This window comes from Symphalangus syndactylus, chromosome 5 (assembly GCF_028878055.3).
Source record: "Symphalangus syndactylus isolate Jambi chromosome 5, NHGRI_mSymSyn1-v2.1_pri, whole genome shotgun sequence".
In the NCBI taxonomy this organism is placed as follows: domain Eukaryota; kingdom Metazoa; phylum Chordata; class Mammalia; order Primates; family Hylobatidae; genus Symphalangus; species Symphalangus syndactylus.
In genome coordinates this window covers 99,000,680-99,021,718 of record NC_072427.2, presented here as the reverse complement: position 1 = coordinate 99,021,718, position 21,039 = coordinate 99,000,680, and the positions used below count along the sequence as shown (strand labels likewise).

General features: G+C 41.9%; 1 protein-coding gene across 12 annotated transcripts in view; it reads right to left on the bottom strand.

Annotated features, from left to right (window-relative positions):
• Nucleotides 1-21,039, bottom strand: part of TIAM1 (TIAM Rac1 associated GEF 1) — a 458,079-nt gene that overhangs the window by 88,450 nt on the left and 348,590 nt on the right. For 11 of the 12 annotated variants that reach the window (XM_055279454.2, XM_055279461.2, XM_055279452.2 and 8 more), the window contains 3 exons: nucleotides 19,532-19,678; nucleotides 15,434-15,508; nucleotides 5,817-5,987 (listed from right to left, as the gene is read on the bottom strand). In XM_055279454.2, coding sequence (XP_055135429.2) covers nucleotides 5,817-5,987; nucleotides 15,434-15,508; nucleotides 19,532-19,678 — 393 coding nt within the window. The remainder of the gene's footprint in view (nucleotides 1-5,816; nucleotides 5,988-15,433; nucleotides 15,509-19,531; nucleotides 19,679-21,039) is intronic. The other variant, XM_055279463.2, reaches the window with a different exon arrangement.

Genomic DNA, 21,039 nt, shown 5'->3' with positions numbered 1-21,039 from the left:
CCTAACAAACTCTTAGATACACCAGATATCGTGTGCAGTAGTGAGAATACAGAAACTAATACAACATAAATGCAGTCTTCAGGAGTGTCTGCAGCTGCAGGTAAAAGCTATGTAGATGTGGGAGGTGAGGCAGCAGTGGTTTAGCATTTTAAATAAATATGTACATGCAGGACAGGCAACCTGCATTCTTGCAAAAGCACATTTCCAGAAAGTGGAAATGAGTTCACTCTGAACACATAGCAGAAGGATAAAGTTTTCTATCAGTGCTTCTTGGGAACCCCAACCTTTCTCCTCTCCTGAGTAATATGATAGTTTGCAGCCTGCTGTGCCAGACACAGATGCCATTCACTGAACAAGTCCCAGTGCACCTGGCTTTTGTCCTTTCACTGCCTATATTTGAGACCAGATGCTCAATGTCTGACAGATCCAAGATTGTTGATGTCAAAGATAATAAGGCTGGAGGCGAAAGCCCAGGGAAACATAAAACAGGGACTTTTTAAGTGTGCTACTTACTGCCGGAGAATCATCAAGATAAATAAACAACAACAAAATACTAATATTTAGGGTGAAGTGATGAGCAAGAAAAGTTTTCCTAAGAGAGATCGAAGCTGCAAATGCTTCCCACCTACCCAGGCCCTCACTGAAATCTTTAATTAGAAGCAAAAATTTTGGTTCACCATCTGTTTCCGACTGAGGCGGAAGGGAAAGAAATGAAATTTCATGGGTTCTTAGTAACAGGAACCAATTCACTTGGAAACCTTATCATCATCATTAATAAACACTTTGTGGGCACTCCTTAATGAGACTGCCACTGAAACAGACTGTCTTCCAGAAATCAGGCCAAAACAGCAACCTCACCTAAGAAGATTCTGGTTCCTGAAACTTCAGTGTGAGAGACAGCCCACTGTCAGGCACAAATAGCCTAAGGTGTTCCTGGTGTGGACCGCGGAGAACTCCAGCATCCCCTAAATGCTACAGTACTGAAAACATTTATACAAACATACAGAGAATGTCAAGGCACCTCATTTAAATTGTGTAATGCATTGCAGAGAACTAAAGAATGATAAATATAGCAATGGTAATAAGAATGATTCTTGGCTGGGTGCGGTGGCTTATGCCTGTAATCCCATCACTTTGGGAGGCCAAGGTGGGCTAGTTGCTTGAGCCCAGGAGTTTGACCAGCCTGGGTAACATGGTGAAACCCTGTCTGTATCAAAAATACAAAAATTAGCCACGCATGGTGGGGTGAGCCTGTAGTCCCTGTAGGCTACTCAGGAAGTTGAGGCGGGAGGATTGCTTGAGCCTGGGAGGGCAAGGCTGCAGTGAGCTATGACTGCACCACTGTACTTCAGCAGGGGGATAGAGTGAGACCCTGTCTCAAAAAAAATAAATAAATAAGTAAAAGGAAAAAAAGATTCTTGCCACCAACCATCATATTTTTCAAACTTCTTTAAGTTACGATAATGTCTTGATAACTTTAAAAAATAAAAATCAGCACAAGCGGCAAACATGAAAATTATAATGGTCTTACTTGTAACTTAAGAGCCCTAATTTTGGTCAGTAAATAGTTACTCTCAAAACAGGACATTGGATCAAAATATATACCAGTGTGTCTTATTATTTTGGTAAAAGTTTCTGAATTATGAGCCCTTGTTAATCACGGCTGGTCTAACATAAAAAGAAAATCCTAATGAATTAATTAAATCAGATCCTCAGAACGATCAAGAAGAATTTTATGCTCCTTAGATATCTGTTAGTCAATATCAAAGCAAGTCAAACAACTAACCATGTTCAGAATACATCTTTGTGCAAAAGAATTTCCTTAATGAATATTTAAACATAGTAATTCTAAATGTGTGGCCTTGCTTTAGACATAGACATAAATGTGTGGCCTTGCTTTAGACATAAAACATTCAAGTGAAAATTCAAAAGAAAATTGAGACTTGTAAAACATTCAAGGAAAATTCAGTTAGGAAATAATTTAAATGGTATAAATTTGTTTTCCAATGTACATGTACTTAAGTTACTTAGCATTTGATTCATTTTGAGGCAATGCAGCCACAAATTATACCCTAAGTAATATAGTACAATAATTTTTAGTTTAGTTGGCATAATTTTTTAAATTCGCATCTTACTATGACTATTTCGAAGGATGAAACAGCAAAACACAATGTAGATATTTTCAGTAAATAGTTTGCACCAATTAAAATAGATAACATGTCTCAGAATTTACTGCCTTAGAGCTCCTAATCCATTATGTTTTGCTCTTCTATTTCTCTTCATATTCTTCCATTTCAGTCAAACTTCTAGAAGACACACAAACATGCAATTACTGCATACAGAAATACAAACATGTAGTCACTGCATACAGAAATATGTATCCACATACACACACACACCAAAGTGCTATTGTAGAATTTCTAAAGATATTTTCCCTCCCCTTCAAAGTAACCTTTTCTTTCTTTAAATGCCAATGGTTATAGCATATCCAAAGCCATGGCTGACGTAGTAAAAGCATGAAATAAAACTGACACATGGTCATATGTGAATAATATCAGTAGGTATAAATGAATGAAAATATGTTGCAATTATTTTTGTAGTTGTAACGATCAGAATATATCCAAAACCTATAGGCCAACATGGTTACCTGCTATAGTTAGCAACAATCATTCCAGTAACATCTCTGACATGAATTGTACATGAAATGACGATCTTGAAACATTTACTATACCAGAACTTGACTGGTGCTCAGATGGCAGATGGCAAACTGATGTGAAATGATGTGGATCAGATAGAATAGGAAAGAGAATGAGCTGAATGCAGGAGACAGAAGAAACAGATTGATTATTAAATATTAGAGAAGGCATCTATCACCAAACATTGAGAATAACAATAATGAAACAAAAGACAGGCATTTTTACAATCATCTTTGTTTTCAATGGGGAAAAAAAAAAAACCATTCACCATTATATTAGATTGTTAATAACATGGGGCACTGTTTTCCCCATTATCTCCTTCCCTCTTAAGAATAAAATCAGATCCACTAATTACAATAAGGTGTTTTCCAAGGAAGAAGCAAGCTTTAGAAGGCATCTGGCCCTGAGCATACTATATCACTTTTCCTACATGGGTGCTTTTCCAAAGACCATCAATTTCTGAAATGCACACACAAGTCTTCCAGTTTTAAACTCATGAGATTTTCTCTGTGTGTGTATTTTTAGTACAGATGGGGTTTTGCCATGTTGGCCAGGCTGCTCTCGAACTCCTGGCCTCAAGTGATCTGCCCTCCTCAGCCTCCCAAAGTGCTGGGATTACAGGTGTGAGCCACCGTGCCCAGCATAAACTCATGAGATAGAAGCTTGTTCCACACCACGTTGTCTTTGCTTTTATTTCTGTGTCTTGGTAAAAAGAAAGAAGGCCCAGGGAAAATTGGACAGGACTAACTTTCACTGTTGGAGAAAGGGATTTTGTACCTTAATGATGCCATCGGAAACCTTTCAGGTGACAGAAATAAACACTTTAAAGGGGATCAGGTCCACTACATTATCTAGATATGGTCTCTAACTGGCAATGACAATATTATTCTTCATTCCCCTAGTTTTTTCCAAAGCAAAACCTTGAAACATACGTAAAGTGGGCCAATCATTCATTGCTTCACTCACTGATCAATCTTCCACCAATTAATGGTAATTGGAAAACTTTGGCTTAACTTTCGATTCCTGATCGAGTTTAAAGCCAATGTGCACAGGATGCTCCAAAGCCATGTTTTTCCTCTGGAAACACCTTCCAGAGTTGGGCTTATACAAAAAAGCCAGAAAGTCCTACTTCTAACACCTTCATCTGCAGATCTGACAATAACTCTTCAGCTCTGCAGAATGTTAATGGGTCTCTAAAGAACTGTGCTAATTATAAATAAAGAAATGCAGAAATCCTCTACAGACCAATTTTGTTAAGTAATTAACATGAAAAAATTGTGAACTGAGATACCATTATCTCCAAAAGCTAGAACCCCCATACATGAAGGATTCAAAGCACACAGAGAGGTGATATCATTTATTTTTAACATCCATGTCAGGGCTGACTTTGGTTATGGCCCAAAACAAGTGATTCTTCTATTTTTCTTCCACATACATAAGACATTTTAAGAGGCTAATTTGAGTTGGACTGTCCATTTCCCTGATTCATATGAAGAGCCATGTTTTTTCTTTAAAAAGCCATCTGTGATTTGCTTTTTTAAAAATACAAAAATTGCTGATAGTAGAACTACAAAATTGAGGTACTTGCGGAGGTTGTGAAAGTCATTCCGTATTTACAAACATTGTGTTGAATGATGAGATCTTTAAAACGTCATTTTATCCATCCAACTTCTTCTAGGATAAAATTGTGATAGAAAAGCTTTTCATTTCTATTGTTAACAGCCCCAAAGAAGACCAATTCACTCCCCTAAGAATATATTCTAGATTCTTCTGAGCCTTACTGATTTTCCTTCCTGAAGACTAACCCAGGTTCTGAGAGTTCTTGTGGACACCCAGCACTGCAGGATGCACACAGCTGTAGAGAAGCCAGACGTGGGCTCAGTCTCTCCTTCGCAACTGACTGTGATGTGAGTTCAGGCAAGCAGCTAAGGCCCTCTGAGCTTCACTTCCTCCATGTGTACAATGGCAAAGTCTCAGCTCTTTCTCAGGCTCAGACCTGATGTGACTGCAACATAGAACTATTAATGCTACTCATTATGTAAAAATAAAAACAAGCATACAAGTAAAGTTATTCTTTCCTCTCTCTCCCCTCACTCAGGGCTATTCAGCTGGCTGCCCCTTCAGGGGGAAAAATGAAACCAGGTTCACTTTGAAAAAGATGAAGGCGGCCAGGCGCGGTGGCTCACGCCTGTAATCCCAGCACTTTGGGAGGCCGAGGCGGGTGGATCATGAGATCAGGAGATCGAGACCATCCTGGCTAACACAGTGAAACCCCGTCTCTGCTAAAAATACAAAAATTAGCCGGGTGTGGTGGTGGGCACCTGTAGTCCCAGCTATTCGGGAGGCTGAGGCAGGAGAATGGCGTGAACCTGGGAGGCAGAGCTTGCAGTGAGCTGAGATCACGCCACTGCACTCAAGCCTGGGCAACAGAGCGAGACTCCGTCTCAAAAAAATAAAATAAATAAAATAAAAATAAAAATATCAAGGCATTTCTTCCATGGTTTAAGGTGAAAGTAGAGAAAAGGAGCTCAATCATTTGTCATGTTTCTAAAAAGGCTAATTCTGTGTTTACAAAAGAAGAATTTCCCACCAATGAAGGTCAAACTTATATTTCCTTCCATTTTCCCCAATTCTAAAGATGCCCATAGTGTATCGGTTACTGATTAAAGAGCAGGTGACAGAACAGTACCCATAATATGATGCCATTGAACACATGTATCTGTATGTGTGTGGAAAAAAGAATGAATGGTCAAACGTCAAAATGTTTGCAATGGTTATTTCTGGATTTCGTGAATAAGAGTGGCCTTAATTTTCTGTTGTGTTCTTCACCTAGATTTTATAAAAGGTTTGCAATGAGCATGTGATATGTGCATTAGAAATCTATCAAACACACACGTTGAAAGATGCTGAGAAGACTTCCTCTCCTCTCAAAGGTGAAGCATTCACTAATACAATTATGAATATTATCACAAAGGAATGCAATGCTGCTCCGAAATGAAAGGGAGGTGTGTTTTAAGCACCTTCCTCTCCCACATAACTCTGGGTTTCCACACGTGCCTTAGAAGATTCCTACACCCCATTCTGCTCTTCTTGGAGAAACAACCCAAAGCAGCTCCATACCTTGCAAATCAGCTCCAGGGTGTCCCGTGCAGTGTCCCCTGGCCGGACGACTGTCAGAGCAGGCTGATTATTGGGCAGACAGAACCAGGATGGAGTGAAATACTCGTGGACCCAAATGTCGCAGTCAGGGTTGTGCTGGTGAACATTAGGTAAGACCACTTCTTTCTCCCTCTATAACAAGAAATAAAGTTAGCAGGGCAGCAGCAGTGAGGCTCTGACAACCCTAGATCCCCAGACTGCACACAGGAATCACCGATTCCCATGAAAACAGCCCAGGGCAGAAGTGGAGGCAGTGGTGGGAGGCAGGGGAACCCTTGGAGAGAGAGAAACTACTGAGAAAGCAGATTTATGGTGCAAACTTCAGGTGTGAGGCAGGCGTCACACCTGGCCCACAGCATCCATAGGTGATCACGGCATGAATTGAGTGGGCATCAAAATTTAGAAAAAGAGAAAGAAAGAAAGAAAGAAAGAAAGAAAGAAAGAAAGAAAGAAAGAAAGAAAGAAAGAAAGAGAGGGAGAGAGAAAGAAAGAAAGAAAGAAAGAAAGAAAGAAAGAAAGAAAGAAAGAAAGAAAGAAAGAAAGAAAGAAAAAGGAGGAAAGGAAGGAAGGAAGGAAAGAGAGAGAAAGAAAGAAAGGAAGGAAGGAAGGAAGGAAGGAAGGAAGGAAGGAAGGAAGGAAGGAAGGAAGGAAGGAAGGAAAGGAAGGAAGGAAGGAAGGAAGGAAGGAAGGAAAGAAAGAAAGAAAGAAAGAAAGAAAGAAAGAAAGAAAGAAAGAAAGAAAGAAAGAGAAAGAAAGTCACCATTCAGCTCAGCTTTAAGTTCTTGTTTCTTCCACAAACTCATTTCAAGTTTCAAGCAGAGAATTCCTAAAGCAAGCACATCTGCCATGAGAACTTCACAGTTCAAGGCAATGATGAAGCCCCATTCAATTTTTTTCAAAAAGATAATGTTTTAGCACTACATATTTATATTTATAGACAGCATCATTTTTGTGCTCTCCTTGGACCTTCAGCACGACCCGACCCGGGGACAGAGGCAGTTCCATTTTCTGGAGGTCAAAGAACTTAACGGATAACCTCATGGCACAATGTAGAAAAAACAAGCCTCCTTTGCTGCCATCACTGTATCCTCTCCATCACTCTGCCTGAGGACCAGGGAGTGGAATGAAGTTTGTGAACGTGGGAGAAGGGTCGGAAGTTCTCCTTTAGCAGCTGGGTTAAACCTAAGCAAGCTAAGCAGATGAAGCAGAGGATGTTCCTTAGATTGATACAATGTTATGTTCCTTAGATTGATACAATGTTAGGAGCCCGCCGAAATAAGCAAGGAAAGAATGATGTTCGATTTCAGCAATGTAAACATAATATTGATGCTCAATATATGCTAAGTAATAGGCCTTCATTATTGATTTATAACCAGGCCACTAGTTGGTAAATATGTATCTACTGATGACCAAGAACAAGGCTGGTATCAGCAAATTACAAGAAGGAAGAAATTTCCCAATGAAGGCTGAGAGGTGGTAATATAATCTCCATTCGAAAGAAGAATGGGATCCAAGAATCGGGGGAACGTTTTCGTAAAAGCCATTAAACTAAATCCAACTGGGGAAGATAATTTCAGCCTCGCCTTTGAACAGAGTTGCTTTAGCAGATAAGTTGGACTCCAGGGAAGGAACTGTCAAAAAGCAACCAACATACCTAAATCCCATTAACTATAATTGGAATATTCAGACTCTGTTCCAGTGTGCCACATTAAATAAATGCCCCTTAGCACTGGAGCAACCCAAGTTTTGCATCGAAACACTCTGAGAACAAGGCATTCTAGCCAGGATGTGGGAGAAAGACGTATCTTGGAAAAATGGAAAACCAAAAATGTTACACAGAAATCCAATGGAAAAACTTTGGCAGTTTCCAAGTTCTGTGGTCTAGAGAAGATATCTCAGTATTAAATGTGGACTAATAATGGTATGCAAGATGAACTGGCCAACCTCAGAAATGACCAAGTTAACATCAAAAACTGCTTGGATTGCACATAGGCCCAAAAACTGAATTTCTTCAAATTTCATCAGAGACAGATGCTCAGACAGTGGCCATGGATAAGTATTTCCAAGGACAGTGGCCTTTATATCCAGGGTAGCATCATTCATGAGTAGTTTGGGTATGAAGGAAAGAAAAGGCCTTCCCATGGCCACTCTTCTCTCTTCCCCCTCCAGTAGCAGAACTCCCCATGGCACTCTGGATTCTGAAGCTCAGCTGCATCTACAACACGGGGCTGAGCCACTGATGACTGACACTACTTGGTTGCATGGCAACTGAGGGCTGAATTCTGTCATATTGATTCTGAGCCCGAGAACCAGAGGATCACACCAAGGTCACATTATCAACATCAGACCACCCCACATCCCCCACACAAACAGGCTCCCAGTATCACTACCAGGGTCTTGAAAACAAGAGACGTCTATTTATTTAGAGGCTGAAAAAAGTGGCCAATTAAAAAAAAAAATCAGTACTTTTTTTTTTTTTTTTTTTTTTTTTTTTTTTTTTTTTTTTTTTATCTTATGGTTTATTTATTTTTTTTTTTATTATACTTTAGGGTTTTAGGGTACATGTGCACAATGTGCAGGTTTGTTACATATGTATCCATGTGCCATGTTGATTTCCTGCACCCATTAATTCGTCATTTAGCATTAGGTGTATCTCCTAATGCTGTCCCTCCCCCCTCCCCCCACCCCACAACAGTCCCCGGAGCGTGATGTTCCCCTTCCTGTGTCCATGAGTTCTCATTGTTCAATTCCCACCTATGAGTGAGAACATGCGGTGTTTGGTTTTTTGTCCTTGCGATAGTTTACTGAGAATGATGTTTTCCAGTTTCATCCATGTCCCTACAAAGGACACGAACTCATCATTTTTTATGGCTGCATAGTATTCCATGGTGTATATGTGCCACATTTTCTTAATCCAGTCTATCGTTGTTGGACATTTGGGTTGGTTCCAACTCTTTGCTATTGTGAATAGTGCCGCAATAAACATACGTGTGCATGTGTCTTTATAGCAGCATGATTTATAGTCCTTTGGGTATATACCCAGTAATGGGATGGCTGGGTCAAATGGTATTTCTAGTTCTAGATCCCTGAGGAATCGCCACACTGACTTCCACAATGGTTGAACTAGTTTACAGTCCCACCAACAGTGTAAAAGTGTTCCTATTTCTCCACATCCTCTCCAGCACCTGTTGTTTCCTGATTTTTTAATGATGGCCATTCTAACTGGTGTGAGATGGTATCTCACTGTGGTTTTGATTTGCATTTCTCTGATGGCCAGTGATGAGGAGCATTTCTTCATGTGTTTTTTGGCTGCATAAATGTCTTCTTTTGAGAAGTGTCTGTTCATGTCCTCTGCCCACTTTTTGATGGGGTTGTTTGTTTTTTTCTTGTAAATTTGTTTGAGTTCATTGTAGATTCTGGATATTAGCCCTTTGTCAGATGAGTAGGTTGCAAAAATTTTCTCCCATTGTGTAGGTTGCCTGTTCACTCTGATGATAGTTTCTTTTGCTGTGCAGAAGCTCTTTAGTTTAATGAGATCCCATTTGTCGATTTTGGCTTTTGTTGCCATTGCTTTTGGTGTTTTAGACATGAAGTCCTTGCCCACGCCTATGTCCTGAATGGTATTGCCTAGGTTTTCTTGTAGGATTTTAATGGTTTTAGGTCTAACATATAAGTCTTTAATCCATCTTGAATTAATTTTTGTATAAGGTGTAAGGAAGGGATCCAGTTGCAGCTTTCTACATATGGCTAGCCAGTTTTCCCAGCACCATTTATTAAATAGGGAATCCTTTCCCCATTTCTTGTTTTTGTCAGGTTTGTCAAAGATCAGATAGTTGTAGCTATGCGGCATCATTTCTGAGGGCTCTGTTCTGTTCCATTGATCTATGTCTCTGTTGTGGTACCAGTACCATGCTGTTTTGGTTACTGTAGCCTTGTAGTATAGTTTAAAGTCAGGTAGCGTGATGCCTCCAGCTTTGTTCTTTTGGCTTAGGATTGACTTGGCGATGCGGGCTCTTTTTTGGTTCCATATGAACTTTAAAGTAGTTTTTTCCAATTCTGTGAAGAACGTCATTGGTAGCTTGATGGGGATGGCATTGAATCTATAAATTACCTTGGGCAGTATGGCCATTTTCACGATATTGATTCTTCCAACCCATGAGCATGGAATGTTCTTCCATTTGTTTGTATCCTCTTTTATTTCATTGAGCAGTGGTTTGTAGTTCTCCTTGAAGAGGTCCTTCACATCCCTTGTAAGTTGGATTCCTAGGTATTTTATTCTCTTTGAAGCAATTGTGAATGGGAGTTCACTCATGATTTGGCTCTCTGTTTGTCTGTTATTGGTGTACAAGAATGCTTGTGATTTTTGTACATTAATTTTGTATCCTGAGACTTTGCTGAAGTTGCTAATCAGCTTAAGGAGATTTTGGGCTGAGACAATGGGGTTTTCTAGATATACAATCATGTCATCTGCAAACAGGGACAATTTGACTTCCTCTTTTCCTAATTGAATACCCTTTATTTCCTTCTCCTGCCTGATTGCTCTGGCCAGAACTTCCAGCACTATGTTGAATAGGAGCGGTGAGAGAGGGCATCCCTGTCTTGTGCCAGTTTTCAGAGGGAATGCTTCCAGTTTTTGCCCATTCAGTATGATATTGGCTGTGGGTTTGTTGTAGATAGCTCTTATTATTTTGAGATACGTCCCATCAATACCTAATTTATTGAGAGTTTTTAGCATGAAGGGTTGTTGAATTTTGTCAAAGGCCTTTTCTGCATCTATTGAGATAATCATGTGGTTTTTGTCTTTGGTTCTGTTTATATGCTGGATTACATTTATTGATTTGCGTATGTTGAACCAGCCTTGCATCCCAGGGATGAAGCCCACTTGATCATGGTGGATAAGCTTTTTGATGTGCTGCTGGATTCGGTTTGCCAGTATTTTATTGAGGATTTTTGCATCAATGTTCATCAAGGATATTGGTCTGAAATTCTCTTTTTTGGTTATGTCTCTGCCAGGTTTTGGTATTAGGATGATGCTGGCTTCGTAAAATGTGTTAGGGAGGATTCCCTCTTTTTCTATCGATTGGAATAGTTTCAGAAGGAATGGTACCAGTTCCTCCTTGTACCTCTGGTAGAATTCAGCTGTGAATCCATCAGGTCCTGGACTCTTTTTGGTTGGTAAGCTATTGATTATTGCCACAATTTCAGAACCTGTTATTGGTCTATTCAGAGATTCAACTTCTTCCTGGTTTAGTCTTGGGAGGGTGTATTTGTCGAGGAATTTATCCATTTCTTCCAGATTTTCTAGTTTATTTGCATAGAGGTGTTTGTAGTATTCTCTGATGGTAGATTGTATTTCTGTGGGATCGGTGGTGATATCCCCTTTTTCGTTTTTTATTGCATCTATTTGATTCTTCTCTCTTTTCTTCTTTATTAGTCTTGCTAGCGGTCCATCAATTTTGTTGATCTTTTCAAAAAACCAGCTCCTGGATTCATTAATTTTTTGAAGGGTTTTTTGTGTCTCTATTTCCTTCAGTTCTGCTCTGATTTTAGTTATTTCTAGCCTTCTGCTAGCTTTTGAATGTGTTTGCTCTTGCTTTTCTAGTTCTTTTAATTGTGATGTTAGGGTGTCAATTTTGGATCTTTCCTGCTTTCTCTTGTGGGCATTTAGTGCTATAAATTTTCCTCTACACACTGCTTTGAATGTGTCCCAGAGATTCTGGTATGTTGTGTCTTTGTTCTCGTTGGTTTCAAAGAACATCTTTATTTCTGCCTTCATTTCATTATGTACCCAATAGTCATTCAGGAGCAGGTTGTTCAGTTTCCATGTAGTTGAGCGGTTTTGACTGAGTTTCTTAATCCTGAGTTCTAGTTTGATTGCACTGTGGTCTGAGAGACAGTTTGTTATAATCTCTGTTCTTTTACATTTGCTGAGAAGAGCTTTACTTCCAACTATGTGGTCAATTTTGGAATAGGTGTGGTGTGGTGCTGAAAAAAATGTATATTCTGTTGATTTGGGGTGGAGAGTTCTGTAGATGTCTATTAGGTCCACTTTGTGTAGAGCTGAGTTCAATTCCTGGATATCCTTGTTAACTTTCTGTCTCGTTGATCTGTCTAATGCTGACAGTGGGGTGTTAAAATCTCCCATTATTATTGTGTGGGAGTTTAAGTCCCTTTGTAGGTCACTGAGGACTTGCTTTATGAATCTGGGTGCTCCTGTGTTGGGTGCATATATATTTAGGATAGTTAGCTCTTCTTGTTGAATTGATCCCTTTACCATTATGTAATGGCCTTCTTTGTCTCTTTTGATCTTTGTTGGTTTAAAGTCTATTTTATCAGAGACTAGGATTGCAACCCCTGCCTTTTTTTGTTTTCCAGTTGCTTGATAGATCTTCCTCCATCCCTTTATTTTGAGTCTATGTGTGTCTCTGCACGTGAGATGGGTTTCCTGAATACAGCACACTGATGGGTCCTGACTCCTTATCCAGTTTGCCAGTCTGTGTCTTTTGATTGGAGCATTTAGCCCATTTACATTTAACGTGAATATTGTTATGTGTGAATCTGATCCTGTCATTATGATGTTAGTTGGTTATTTTGCTCGTTAGTTGCTATAGTTTCTTCCTAGCCTCGATGGTCTTTACAGTTTGGCATGTTTTTGCAGGGGCTGGTACCGGTTGTTCCTTTCCATGTTTAGTGCTTCCTTCAGGAGCTCTTTTAGGGCAGGCCTGGTGGTGACAAAATCACTCAGCGTTTGCTTGTCTGTAAAGTATTTTATTTCTCCTTCACTTATGAAGCTTAGTTTGGCGGGATAGGAAATTCTGGGTTGAAAATTCTTTTCTTTAAGAATGTTGAATATCGGCCCCCACTCTCTTCTGGCTTGTAGAGTTTCTGCTGAGAGATCAGCTGTTAGTCTGATGGGCTTCCCTTTGTGGGTAACCCGACCTTTCTCTCTGGCTGCCCTTAACATTTTTTCCTTCATTTCCACTTTGGTGAATCTGACAATTATGTGTCTTGGAGTTGCCCTTCTCGAGGAGTATCTTTGTGGCGTTCTCTGTATTTCCTGAATCTGAATGCTGGCCTGCCTTGCTAGATTGGGGAAGTTCTCCTGGATAATATCTTGCAGAGTGTTTTCCAACTTGGTTCCATTCTCCCCATCATTTTCAGGTACACCAATCAGACGTAGGTTTGGTCTTTTCACATAGTCCCAAATTTCTTGGAGGCTTTGTTCATTTCTTTTTATTCTTTTTTCTCTAAACTTCCCTTCTCTCTTCATTTCATTCATTTCATCTTCTATCAGCGATACCCTTTCTTCCAGTTGATCGCATCTGCTACTGAGGCTTCTGCATTCTTCGCGTAGTTCTCGAAACTTGGCTTTCAGCTCCATCGGCTCCTTTAAGCCCTTCTCTCCATTGGTTATTCTAGTTATCCATTCTTCTAATTTTTTTTCAAAGTTTTTAACTTCTTTGCTATTGTTTTGAATTTCCTCTCGTAGCTCAGAGTAGTTTGATCGTCTGAAGCCTTCTTCTCTCAACTCATCAAAGTCATCCTCCATCCAGCTTTGTTCCGTTGCTGGTGAGGAACTGCGTTCCTTTGGAGGAGGAGAGGTGCTCTGTTTTTTAGAGTTTCCAGTTTTTTTGGTCTGTTTTTTCCCCATCTTTGTGGTTTTGTCTACTTTTTGTCTTCGATGATGGTGATGTACAGATGGGTTTTGGTGTGGATGTCCTTTCTGTTTGTTAATTTTCCTTCTACCAGACAAGACCCTCAGCTGCAGGTCTGTTGGAGTTTACTAGAGGTCCACTCCAGACCCTGTTTGGCTGGGTGTCAGCACCGGTGGCTGCAGAACAGCGGATTTTCGTGAGACCACAAATTCAGCTGTCTGATAGTTCCTCTGAAAGTTTTGTCTCAGAGGAGTACCCGGTTGAATGAGGTGTCAGTCTGTCCCGCTGGGGGGGTGCCTCCCAGTTAGGCGGCTCAGGGGTGAGGGACCCACTTTAGGAGGCAGTCTGTCCGTTCTCAGATCTCCAGCTGCGTGCTGGGAGAACCACTACTCTCTTCAAAGCTGTCAGTCAGACAGGGACATTTAAGGCTGTGGAGGTTCTCGCTGAGTTTTTGGTTGTCTGTGCCCTGCCCCCAGAGGTGGAGCCTACAGAGGCAGGCGGGCCTCCTTGAGCTGTGGTGGGCTCCACCCAGTTCGAGCTTCCTGGCTGCTTTGTTTACCTAAGCAAGCCTGGGCAATGGTGGGCGCCCCTCCCCCAGCCTCGTTGCCGCCTTGCAGCGTGATCTCAGACTGCTGTGCTAGCAATCAGCGAGACTCTGTGGGCATAGGACCCTCCGAGCCAGGTGCGGGACACAATCTCCTAGTGTGCCGTTTTCCAGGCCCGTTGGAAAAGCGCAGTATTAGGACGGGACTGACCCGATATTCCAGGTGCCGTCTGTTTTCCCTTTCTTTGACTAGGAAAGGGAACTCCCTGACCCCTTGCGCTTCCCGAGTGAGGCAATGTCTCGCCCTGCTTCGGCTCGCGCACAGTGCGCTTCACCGACTGTCCTGAACCCACTGTTAGGCACTCCCTAGTGAGATGAAACCGGTACCTCAAGCAGAAATGCAGAAATCACCCGTCTTCTGTGTCGCTGGGGCTGGGAGCTGGAGACCGGAGCTGTTCCTATTCGGCCATCTTGGCTCCACCCCCAAAAATCAGTATTTTTATGGGCTTTCAATCAGAGCAGTTTGAAAGCCCCTGTTAAATCCAAGCACAAGGCTGAACCAAGTCTGTGAATCTTTTTTTTTTTTTTTTTTTTTTGAGACAGTGTCTTGCTCTGTTGCCCAGGCTGGAGTGCAGTGGCTCCATCTCCACTCACTGCAAGCTCTGCCTCCTGGGTTCATGCCATTCTGCTGCCTCAGCCTCCCGAGTAGCTGGGACTACAGGCGTCCAGCTAATTTTTTTTTTTTTTTTTTTTTTTTTTTGTATTTTTAGTAGAGACGGGGTTTCACCATGTTAGCCAGGATGGTCTCGATCTCCTGACCTCGTGATCCACCCGCCTCGGCCTCCCAAAGTGCTGGGATTACAGGTGTGAGTCACCATGCCCGGCCGAATCTTTAATTGAATACTTGACTTGGGAGGCAAATGCATTTTTGTTGTTTTTCTTTTTTTAAATAACACACTATTGGAACAGTTCTTTGAAACTAATGGGAGCAAAACAGCATGTGTGGGCAGAGAGGGAGGGTAGCAAGAACACACCTCTTGGGAAGAGAAGCTGTACGTGGAAAGAAATTGGCAATGGCATAAAATATTCAGCTATTCAGAACCCAAATTTCCTCTTACATTCTAGTTAGAAACTCACACATCAAATGGTAAGTATGGGAAATGTTATGTCAGCAAGAGAATGTTCCCCCTACCACTCAGTTTTAAATATAAAATGATTTTCCATCTCTTGTTGACTTATTACATAACTTTTAAAAACTGATCATTTCAGTTTTTAATATTGAGTTTACTTAATTTTAGTAGCTCAAGACAACCCTGCACCATGTATATGTTGATGCACTTGCGGTACTTTTAGAAAAGAAAACACATGTTTATTTTTACCTTGCCATCCGGAACAATGTCATCAAATATTCCTTCTAAAGATTTCTTTACAGCTTCGGTTCCCTCTCCAAACACCTGCATATACAAAAGTACCATCTTAAAAAGGAATCTGGGCAACAGGGCAAACGAAACGTAGGAAGGGGGAAAGAAATGGGCATGGCTATGATGAAACCTTACACACGTGTTCAGATACTCCTACATCAAATCCCAAAGCAGGTACAATAATTTATGGGAGCAGATCTGGAAAAACACATCCCTCTATCTAGACCACTTCCCTACGTCTTTGACAGCTGGAAAAAAAAAAGTTTGCTCTCAAGTCTGGATAATTCATCTCTACTTAAAGAAAATAGGCTGGGCATGGTGGCTCATGCCTATAATCCCTAGCACTTTGGGAAGCTGAGGCGGGAGGACTGCTTGAGCCTAGGAGTCTGAGACCAGCCTGGGCAATATAGTTAGACCTCATCTCTACAGAAAAAAAAAAAAATTACATTAAATTAGCCAGGCGTGGTGGTGTGCACCTGCGGTCCCAGCTACTCCTGAGGCTAAGGCAGGAGGATCACAAGATCACGTCACTGCACTACAATCTGGGCAACAGAGGGAGACCTTGTCTCAAAAAAAGTAAAGAAAGAAAGACAATAGGCTAGGCGTGGTGGCTCATATCTGTAATCCTAGTACTTTGGGAGGTTGAGGCAGGAGGATTGCTCGAGCCCAGGAGTTTGAGACCAGTTTGCTCAACAGAGTGAGACCCTGTCTCTACAAAAAATTTGAAAATTAGCCATGCATAGCGGCATGCTCCTGTAGTCCCAGCTACTTGGGAAGCTGAGGTGGGAGGATCACTTGAGCCCTGGAGGTCAAGGTTGCAGTGAGCTGAGACCACACCCCTGTACTCCAGACTGGGCAACAGACTGACACCTTGAATCAAAAAAAAAAAAAAAAAGAAGAAGAAGAAGAAAAAGAAACTAGCAAAAGCAATGAGCTAGATAAACTCACAACGAAGCATTTCTCCTATAGCCTCATATACCCGACCAGATACTTATAGGTAAAAGTCTGCTTGCTTTGTAATACTTTCTTAAGTAGAATGTGAGAATATTATAGTTTTTTACCTCAACATGGCAACATAGGGGCTTTTTTAATTAAAAAAAAGAAAATTGTCTCCTCCTTGAAATGTAATCAATCCTGCTAACTTAAAGATACCATGAAAACTAGAATAGGGTAACAATGTCACTAGGTAAGGAAACTCATGGATATGAGGAATTTTGTGATTATCCCTAAAACAAGAATGTAGTATCAGGATAATGTACACAATTAAGAAAAAGCCTTTCCTCCATGCAAATAAAACATACAAAAACACACAATGTTTTTAACTTTTTTTCGGTAGAGATAGGGTGCTGCTGTGTTGCCCAGGCTGGTCTCAAACCGTCCTGGCCTCAAAGAATCCTCCCACCTTGGCCTCCTAAAGTGCTAGGATTACAGGCATGAGCCACCACCCCTGGCCAAAAAGACGTAGTTTTTGTCCATTTCAAATTACAGAATTAATGACTAAATTTCTACTGGTATGTTTATGGCTAAGCAAAAGGTTCTTAAAAACTCATACTTTAAGAAAACAATTAAAAGAATTGTTTCTAAGACATTACATTGTGCTTTGATTTTAGAAAAATGTTAAAACATTCTCTTGAATTCATTTAAATTCAGTTATATCTTTCAGTAGAAATGGGCGGTAACATAACCTGGTGCCAATCAAGCAGATGCACATGAACAAAGGGTTTTGCTAGAAAACAAGTCCAAACTGTGAAGTCCAGAAGCAGTGGGCTGAAGATACATACACAACGACACCACCACCTCCCAAAAGAAGAAGAGAAATGGGCCAGGCACTGTGGCTCATGCCTATAATCCCAGCACTTTGGGAGGCCGAAGCGGGCAGATCACAGGGTCAGGAGTTCGAGACCATCCTGACTAACATGGTAAAACCCTGTCTCTACTAAAAACACAAAAGTTAGCCAGGCGTGGTGGTGGGCGCCTGTAATCCCAGCTACTCAGGAGGCTGAGGCAGGAGAATCGCCTGAACCCGGGAGGCGGAGATTGCAGTGAGCTGAGATTGCGCCATTGCACGCCAGCATGGGCAAAGAGTGAGACTCTGTCTCAAAAAGAAAAAAAGAAGAGAAATGCTGATCGTTCATGTCCTCCTTTTGCAGGTTTTAACTGAGAACTATCAAGTCTCTTATGTTATTTTTCTGATGAAATGTTGACTTTCTTCCACAGTTTTTTCTTTAGATTTACATAAAAGCAAAACCCATGGAAGCAAGTTTGATGATCTGCTCTCCCCAAAGATCACAGGACAAACTGCGAAACTGCTTCAGTCTCACACTCGCTTAGCATTTTCTCATCTGCTCTCTGCAGGTTCCATCAAGGATAGGGAAATGCCACATTAAAACAGTGAGTATCAGTCAGGCACGGTGGCCCACGTCTATAATCCCAGCACTTTGGGAGGCCGAAGTGGGCAGATCACTTGAGGTCAGGAGTTCGAGACCAGCCTGGCCAACATGGTGAAACCCCATCTCTACTAAAAATATAAAAATAATTAGCTATTAACTGCGCGTGCTGGTGAGTGCCTGTAATCCCAGTTACTCAGGAGGCTGAGGCAGGAGAATCACTTGAACTGGAAGGCAGAGGGTGCAGTGAGCTGAGATTGCACCACTGCACTCCATCCTGAATGACAGAGCGAGACTCTATCACAAACAAAACAAAACCAAAAAAACCAATGAGTATCACAGTCAGCTAAGGGACTCAGTGCATCAGCTTTCAGGACTAATCTCTTCTCTAAAATTCATTTCTTAAGTAAATTAACGGCTGGAACTGTCAGAGCGAACAAGGAGAGATCATTCTATCAAGTCAGTTGATGACGTCTTCTCACTTTGCATAAGGGCACGGGGTGAATAGGTCAAACTAGCAGTCTTAGTCATGACCTCCAAAATGCCGAAGGCCTAACTTTCCAGCCACTGTAGCCCACAAACTGGACATTCTTCTTCCGAAAGACTACAGACGCTCATGTTCCTTTAGTCCCTGAAATCTAAGCAAGCAGTTCTGCAGCTACTCATTTCTCAAAGCCAAAGGACAAGGAAGACAATAACAACAGACAGTGAGCTTCCCGGAAGTAACCCCAGCAGGAGACTGGCCTTGGAGAGTGAAGAAGTCAAATTAATGGGCAAGAACTGGGCAGTTGTACATGGTCAGCGGACACCCGTCATGGCACCAGGCTATGTTGCACCCTCATGACATACCGAGATCCCATTCCAGCCCCTGGACCCGAGCAGAAGGGGGCTGTGGCAGTGGGCGAGCACTCTCAGATTCCTGGCTCCTCATTCCAGTAAGCAGAGGATCTGCGCATTTAATGTCAGCTCCAAAAAGTAAAGGGCAGAGAATAATCAGATTTCCCTGGAGGCTGCCTTTCATCCAGTGCCAGAGGCAGCTTAAAAAGACTCTGAATGGCCAGGCGCAGTGGCTCACGCCTGTAATCCCAGCACTTGGGGAGGCTGAGGTGGGTGGATCACGAGGTCAGGAGCTCAAGACCAGCCTGGCCAATACGGTGAAACCCCATCTGTACTAAAAACACAATTAGCTGGGTGTGGTGGCAGGCGCCTGTAGTCCCAGTTACTCGGGAGGCTGAGGCAGAAGAATCACTTGAACCAGGGAGGTAGAGGTTGCAGTGAGCCAAGATTGTGCCACCGCACTCCAGCCTGGTGACAGAGCAAGACTCTGTCTCAAAAAAAAAAAAAAAAGAACTGCACTTGGCTTCATTGCAGAGCCCTGCTTTTTCCTGAAGACTCAGGGTGAATTGTGCGCTTTGAGTAGGTCTGTAATTAATGAGGGTTTGGAAAGGATGCAGGTGGGAAACTGAAGCTTGGTGATAGACTAATAGCAGAGTTCAATGTTATGGGTATGCATTATCTATTAAAAGTGTCTACCACAGCTAGCTTCTTTGTGCCAACTAGTTGATTTTAAATAACACTCAGCCTCACTAAAGAAACACACACATCCCAAATTGAGGTGGCCACAGAAGCGATCTGTGCGGTCTCGCTTTTCATCTGCTCTGGAACCTACCTGATTGATGCTTGGGCGTCCCTGCTTCTTTTTGGAGGTAGTATCCAGACCCCACAGAGAAGAAAACCTGCTCCTTCGCTTGCTCGCGGATCTGGACATGGCCTGAGTACGTCTTCTCACTCCAGTTTCACCAGTACGTGCTGCCACCTGAGGATGGCAAGGACAAGCAGCCACAAGGGAGATGCGTCAGGACCACCCACTTGTGACTTGAGGTCCTCGTAAGTCCCACTCTTCAAAAAACCCTCCTCCATCATGCCAGCCAACCCTGACCCCAATGCCTAAAGTATTCAATCCATGACCTAGACATATTGGGACTTTGAGAGCCCTTCATGGATTCAGAATGGAAATGAAAAGTTGGCAAATTCAATCCTTGTTTGAAATCATCAGCAAAAATACATGATATAGGAATAAAATATATATGTTCTGTTTCCAAAAATGACATGTCCTTCTGGTCATAGGCTTGAACTACAGCAAGGGAAATGAGCCAGGCTTTCTCTCCAAATGCTACAGAGCTGTTTCTGCATTCTATTGAAAAATGGTGCTCAAGCGTCAGCAACAATAGTGGAAAAACAACAGATTTTGGTTCCTGGGTTTCCAGGTTAAATCTAAAATTACCAATCTCTACTATTTTGTTTTCTTAGGATATATAAAATCACGTTTTAAAATCAGACAAGTGATCATTGGCCCCCAATATCCATTCTCTATTCCATCTTAGTCAGAAAAATCTCAAACGTAGGCCAGGTGCGGTGGCTCATGCCTGTAATCCCAGCACTTTAGGAGGCAGATGCAGGCAGATCACCTGAGGTCAGGAGTTCGAGACCAGCCTGGCCAACATGGTGAAACCTCGTCTTTACTAAAAAATACAAAAATCAGCTGGGTGCGGTGACAGGCACCTGTAATCCTAGCTACTTGGGAAGTCAAGACAGAAGAATTGCCTGAACTCAGAAGGTGGAGGTTGCAGTGAGCTGAGATCACGCCACTGCACTCTAGCCTGGGCGACAGAGTGAAACTCTTTCTCAAAAAAAAAAGGCGGCAGGGAGGGGAATCCCAAATGTAAGTGAGCATGCAGCCACTAAGTCCAAGACGACTTATTTTCCTTGCAGTAGGGCATGGATTGGGCTTAAGTTCTGGTCAATGGCATATAAGCAAAAAAACTATTTACAACTTCCAGGAACTGTGCTCAATGGGAGGGGGCTTGCTGTTATCCTTTCCGCTATCCTATCTGTTTTCTTTTTCCTGATAAAAGGAAGGTCTGTGGTGTGGTCTAGGATGTCCCTACCTAAGTCTTTTCAAGGATGGCAGAATAACAAGACAAAAGGGACCGGGCTCACTGAAGATGAAGGCACCTTACCAGACTTGCATCACTTACATGTCCTATGTTTAAGTAAATGGGAAAGAAAACTTGTATTTTTTTGTTAAACAAAAGCTAAACTCTGTCGAGGTATTACAATGTGCCAGAAACCCAGAGAAGCATTTCTTTTTTTTTTTTTTGAGACAGAGTCTCGCTC